The sequence below is a fragment of the Dendrobium catenatum genome, unplaced genomic scaffold (genome assembly GCF_001605985.2).
Source record: "Dendrobium catenatum unplaced genomic scaffold, ASM160598v2 fragScaff_scaffold_1089, whole genome shotgun sequence".
Classification (NCBI taxonomy): domain Eukaryota; kingdom Viridiplantae; phylum Streptophyta; class Magnoliopsida; order Asparagales; family Orchidaceae; genus Dendrobium; species Dendrobium catenatum.
Genome location: NW_021319551.1, coordinates 1,189,745 through 1,195,739, shown reverse-complemented (window position 1 = coordinate 1,195,739; position 5,995 = coordinate 1,189,745). Strand labels below are relative to the sequence as shown.

General features: G+C 34.7%; 1 protein-coding gene across 1 annotated transcript in view; it reads right to left on the bottom strand.

Annotated features, from left to right (window-relative positions):
- Window positions 1-2,528, bottom strand: part of LOC110098632 — a 21,623-nt gene extending 19,095 nt beyond the window's left edge. The window contains exons 1-2 of the mRNA XM_020825513.2: window positions 2,335-2,528; window positions 1,441-1,615 (exon numbers count right to left, since the gene is read on the bottom strand). Of these exons, the coding sequence (XP_020681172.1) occupies window positions 1,441-1,545 (105 nt within the window). The 5' untranslated portion in view covers window positions 1,546-1,615; window positions 2,335-2,528. The remainder of the gene's footprint in view (window positions 1-1,440; window positions 1,616-2,334) is intronic.
- Window positions 2,529-5,995: the final 3,467 nt, after the last annotated feature.

Here is a 5,995-nt window from a genome sequence, read left to right as displayed (position 1 = left end):
ATCATCTCTCTACCAACATGTCCATTTAAATCTCCTCCAATAAGAACTTTCTTCTAAAAGTATCTTTTGTAGTAATTCATCTAAGTCATACTAAAAAATTAATTTAGAACTCATATCCAAACATATTTGAGGAGCATAAGCACTTATAATATTAACAATCTTATCATTAACAACAATCTTTAAAAATATAATTCTATCTACAATCCTATTAATTTTTATAACATTATCCTTCAAACTCTTATCTAAAATAACACATACATCATTTCTAGTACGAATCATACCCAAATACTAAAGCTTAAATCTTAAACTATCAATTTCCTTAGCCTTCTCTCCAACCCATTTAGTTTCCTGAATGCACAAAATATTTATCTTCCTATGAATCAAAATATCTATTAATTTCATTAATTTTTCTGTAAGGGAACTTATATTCCAAGTTCCTATCCTAATTTTAGTTTCATGGACTAGCTTCTTTGCCCATATCCGTCCTTGATGTGGGAACCCTTGCCTATTTAACACTGCACTCAAGCGCCGATGCAGCGGCCCTTGCGCACTTGTCACTGTATTCAGTCCATACAGCGCGTTACTTCCAGGGGACGCCCTAGCATTAACATAATTTCTTAAAGGATTCATGTCATTATTATTCAACAAGTTTTACGCTGGCTGTCGACTACCTAACGCAACCCTCCACTTTTCTCATCCAGGATAACATGGAAGATACTTGTTTAACCATGCTCGTTTATTTGAAACAATCATCAATTGTCTTGGAGATATTCCAAGTACCTCCGGCCATTACACCAGGTCTACTTCAACAGCCAAAGATGAAGCATGCCATATTCAACAAAGAGCAGCAACAAAAGCACAAATAATAGGTACTCCGGATCCAAGGGTTTTTTTTTTAGTTCGGCACTCCCAAAGGCAACCAAAATCTCTAGGGGAAGAAGATAAGGAAAAAACTCTAAACAAGGAAGAAGTTGTTGCTCCCCCATTTAGCCTGTTCGATTATTTATAGATTTTCCAAAGTGTAATACAGGGCATAATCTAGTAATTGTCAGTTCGATTATGATGCAAGAATCAACAATTGTACTACAACGACACGAATAAGTTTCAGAAAATTAGATATGACAACTTCTAACTACCCTAACAACTCATAAACTTGTTAACAAGCCAGCTGTTACTTCATTTGCTTGTTTGCTTGTTCATCCCTTGTTGTCAATAACAGTTATATGTTTATTTATTTGGACTGAAAATCTACGAACCATTTCAGCACTCTTCTTATCCTTGGTTTTCAACCTTTTGATGAACTCGGAGAGCTTACAACATGCAAAATAATCTAATACTATGCCAACTGATGAACCCCAAAGCTAGTAAATAAAAATATTGAAAATATGATCCATCAACTGAATTTAGATGACAAGTGAAGTCAAAGATGTGTGCACTTACATTGCCTTTTAATTGATTAATTATCTTTAGTCTGATTGCATCTATAGTGCCATCATTCATTAGAGATTCTAGTACATCTTCAGGTGTTATCACAGAACCACCCATTACGCATCAACAAGCCGCTTCAGAGTATTCTCCCTTCAATAAGCTTATATATCCGCTCCAAATAGTTCACCTGCGCAAGTCAATAAGCTATGTTCAATGAGAACCGTAAAACAAACTGCAAGCAACCTTAGCATAGACATATTGCATGAAAAAGATTTAGCCATAAATTTCAAAAAGTATGAAGGCTAAATTCCTTGAGCAAAACGTACGAATGCATATTGCTATAGTGAAGGATGAATAAACAAATAAATATTAAAAAACCATTATCAGGGAAAATGCACAATTTATCGCCAAAGATCAAATTTTGTCTAGTGATTCTCCTCAAAATTACAGATACGTGAATCTCCTCAAAATTACAGATACGTGAATTATACTGTGGTCGAACTGAACTTCAAAATTCGATATAAAGCCCCTGGTAAAGAGAACACGCCTTGAAACGTGACTGTACACTACAAGGAATCGCACATCCAATAACCGATTCTTTTTAATTCGGTTAAACAGAGAAACACAAGCATGTCTATGATGTCTGGAGCTCTTTAAATTGACACGATTTGATTGCAATTTGAAGATATGAAGCTAAAAACCCAACCAACGAGTAAGGGGCTGTTTGGTATCGGATTTATCGTGGGATTTAAGTCGGATTTACGCTAAATCCAGCCAAACGGCTTTTGTGCGCGTGCTAAATCCCGGATTTAGATTTACGGCTTAAATCTTGGATTTACTAAATCCCTCGGTTCGGCGGATTTAAGGGGATTTAGCCGAAGAAGCGCGCGAAAGGGAGAAAGTTACCTTCACGGCCAGCGAGCTCCCGTTCTTGCTTCCGATCAAAATGTCGTAACTTCCGATCCGACAGGAAGGGAAAGTCGTCCAAGGAGCGAGATCGAACAGCCACGAAGTAGCCGAAGAAGCGAAGCGTGCAATCTATCCACCTCTGCAAAGCAACGAAGTCTAACAGCAACGAAAAAGAGAAGATAGGCAAAACCCTTGACGCCTCTTAAGGTAATATCGGTTAACTTAATTAATATAATTTAAATTATTAATAATTAAGTAAATTAATTAAATAATTAATTGTATAATTAGAATGACTAGAAATTTAAGACCTAAATGGGATCCCGTAATCCCAGTGAGCGAGAATCAACAGCGACTAACAGCACGATATAGACGATAGAAGCGAAATCTAGGTGGAAGCTTCAATTGTTATATGGCTGATTAGAGCGCCCCTAACCCCCTTTTATTAACGCCCTTTAATTAACAAATTTTTTTTTTTTCTCATTGGTTGGAAAGCTAGGCTTTTATCATTTGCTGAGAAAGTTCAATTTATAAAGTTTACTATTTCCAATGTGGTTTCTTATTGGATTACAGGGCTTTCTTTAAATCCAGTTTCAAATATATCAAGAAAATATGTTCTAATTTTGTTATTTTATGGTGAAGTGGATATTAGGCGAATTTATATGATTGCTTGGAAGGATGTTTGCAAACCGAAAAAGGTTGGAGGATTAGGGATTCCTAATCTTAATGCATTAAGATTTGCTTTTGGTTGTTCCCTTATTTGGCGTGTTGTGAATAATTTGGGTCCATTAGCTGTTTGGTTTAAATTTAAAAATAACTCTTATTGAAAGCCTTGCTCTAAGAAGGACTCGAAATTTTGGAAAGATCCTTGTGGAATTGCCAGGGAAATTAAAAGTAATATATATTTTTTTAATATTACATTGAATTCTACTTTATCCATGGCTTAAAGGGAAAGATTTACATGAAATTATTGTTTCTAATGATGATTCTTTGTTTAATACTAGTCTTGTTAGGAATTGGATTAACAGTAGTTGTTGGGATATTTCGCGATGCATGCCTAATTATTTTGTTGTGACCATTTCAAGTATTTCTATTTAGAATAAGGTTTTATCTGTTATTTCTTAGAATAAGGTGAAGTTTCCTATTTTCAAGAATTTTTAAAATGCTTTTCATAAGAATTTTTCTAGAGTAGATTAGTATTCTTATATTTGGCATAAAAGGTATGCTTTGAGATATTCTTGTTTTGCTTAGATGAAGATGATTAATGGATTGAAAATGGCTAATCTTTTAGTGATAAGAAATATTATTGTACCTTTAAATTGTATTCTTTGTGATAAAGGGGCTGATTATTATGGGTTCAAAAAATTTGGACCCAACCTCCCCCATTGCTTTTCGGAGGGAGTTTTAATGGATTAAGTTCTGAGGTAAATTTTGGGAAGTCAAATTAGGTTTGAAGATAAGACACTACCAAGAGGTTTCACCCTCATTTTGAGATGACTTTGATATGAGTTCTGGCTTCCTATAGGCGCAAGCCCATATAGTTAATTACCACTCCTAATATGAGAGAGAATTTTTTATTAAGGCTAGTCGTGAATCATATACATATAAATATGTGTTATCTGTCATATCATAGTAGCATGCGCTTTTAGAATGGTTAGAGAATTGATATTTAAAATTAAAAATTTTATCATCTTGCACTAAAAGTAAATTGTGGGGGAATGAATGGTGGACCCGATCAAGATGCCATGGTTTCGTCAATCTGGGCCATCATAATCCCTGGTCTACTTAGTTAGAGGAGGTAGTCGGCCCAACCTGATAGAAGGATTCTTGTCGGCAGCCAAGGGTACATTGTATACTTGTGGGGAATATTTGTCTAAGGGGATAAATTTGAATCCAACTTAGCTAACAGAGGGCTTTGTGCCCTATCGATAATATCCTATTGATTCATATCTCAATGGTTTGATGCCATTGGGAAGCATATGGGCTATGGCCATAACCATAATGTAGTGGTGCCATTTGACGATAAACCACCTGGTTCAAAGAGCCCCGGTCATAACTGTTTACATGTAGTGCCATTTGGTGATAAAACTGCAAGTTATAGGACATGTGCCACGTCCTCGCTAGCACATAAGTGTTTGAGAATGAATCATAGTAATATTCTCTACTAGACCTTAGTTCTTTGTGACCTAAAGTATTTTTTCAATTTGTCCACCTCCGCAAACTATTGCGGAGGGTGGATGGATTTTTGTTTTAAGTAATGGAATGGTTGATTTTAATTTTATATATTTTGGGTTTTGGTAGTTTTTAGAGTTTTTAGCTTTGAGCTTTGGAAACTTTTCAATTTTTGAATTTTTATGGGCTTTTAGAAGACATTTTAAATATTTGGAATTAACCCCTCCAATTTAGATCTACGTTTAATATGGCCATCATCGGGGTGTTTATGGAGTCATTTCAGGAATTTCATTTTATTGATTAAACCTTATCGAGTCTGTCAGTTTGTCAATAAAGGATCAGGTTTGTGGGCTTTATATTTTTGTTGATTTTTTTTTTTTTGTTATAGATCTTGAAGTCCTAATATAAACGTATAAAATAGATATTATGGTTGACACCTTGTCCATATATCTATTTGATAGTTTGAGCAGTTTCGACTTCTATTTATCCATATATAATGATTTGACTCAAAGTTGGGTTCATTTATTAATCAGCATAGCATCCATAGAAGTCACGTATATACCCATAACATGCTCGTCGGGGCTCATGCGGGCATACAATTACTCATGAATTTTTGTATATCTATGTGTATACATATTACAGTGCATGTGCGGGAAACATTCTTGGATGTACAACATGTCTCCTTTAACAGCTTTAAAATCATGTGTTTTTTATAATCCTTTATGTATTTGTTCATAGATGAATTGTTGGGTGCACAATGGGTTTTTTGTAGCAATCCATAGGTGTTTACATTTGTCGTATATTCTCTATCCTCATTGATAAACAGCTTGTTATTCATACAGTAAATTTAGTGCAACGACCCGTAGGTGTTTTAAACCAGTTATTCATCTTCTATTCTTGTTTGGTTATAGGGGATAAGTATATTCATTGGTCGCTGTACTACTACAGGCATTACGAATATTGCAGGAATTATTGCATACTTCTATATTCGTCTATAGAGACTGTTATCAACTATAGGAAACATTCATTTGTATGTTGATGCTGATTGCTAGGTGAGTTATATTCATTGTTGTTGTACCCCACATACGTTCACCAGCAACTCACTATGTTCATTGTATTTTGACACTATAGTTGCAGCTTCCCTACTATCGTTGCTTAAATGTGGCATATTCATTTGTCATTCATAAATCTATTGCATGTATTATGCGTGATGGATCTTCTAGTACTGTCTTCAAGTATTTACATTGACTAATAATCTTTTGTAATTATCTGTAGATGGCATGTTATATATATGACTTTGTCTCTCATAACATCTCATAGGTTCTTGCATTTGCTACATTCCACCTGTATTTACTTGTTGAAGATCGATGCATTTGACTATCATTACACGGTTCTTAACTATAAAGGTGTTGTAGCATCTACTGTTTGTTGCTAATTGACACTTGTAAGATTGATACTAGTGTCAATTTTTTATTGATATCACTTGTAT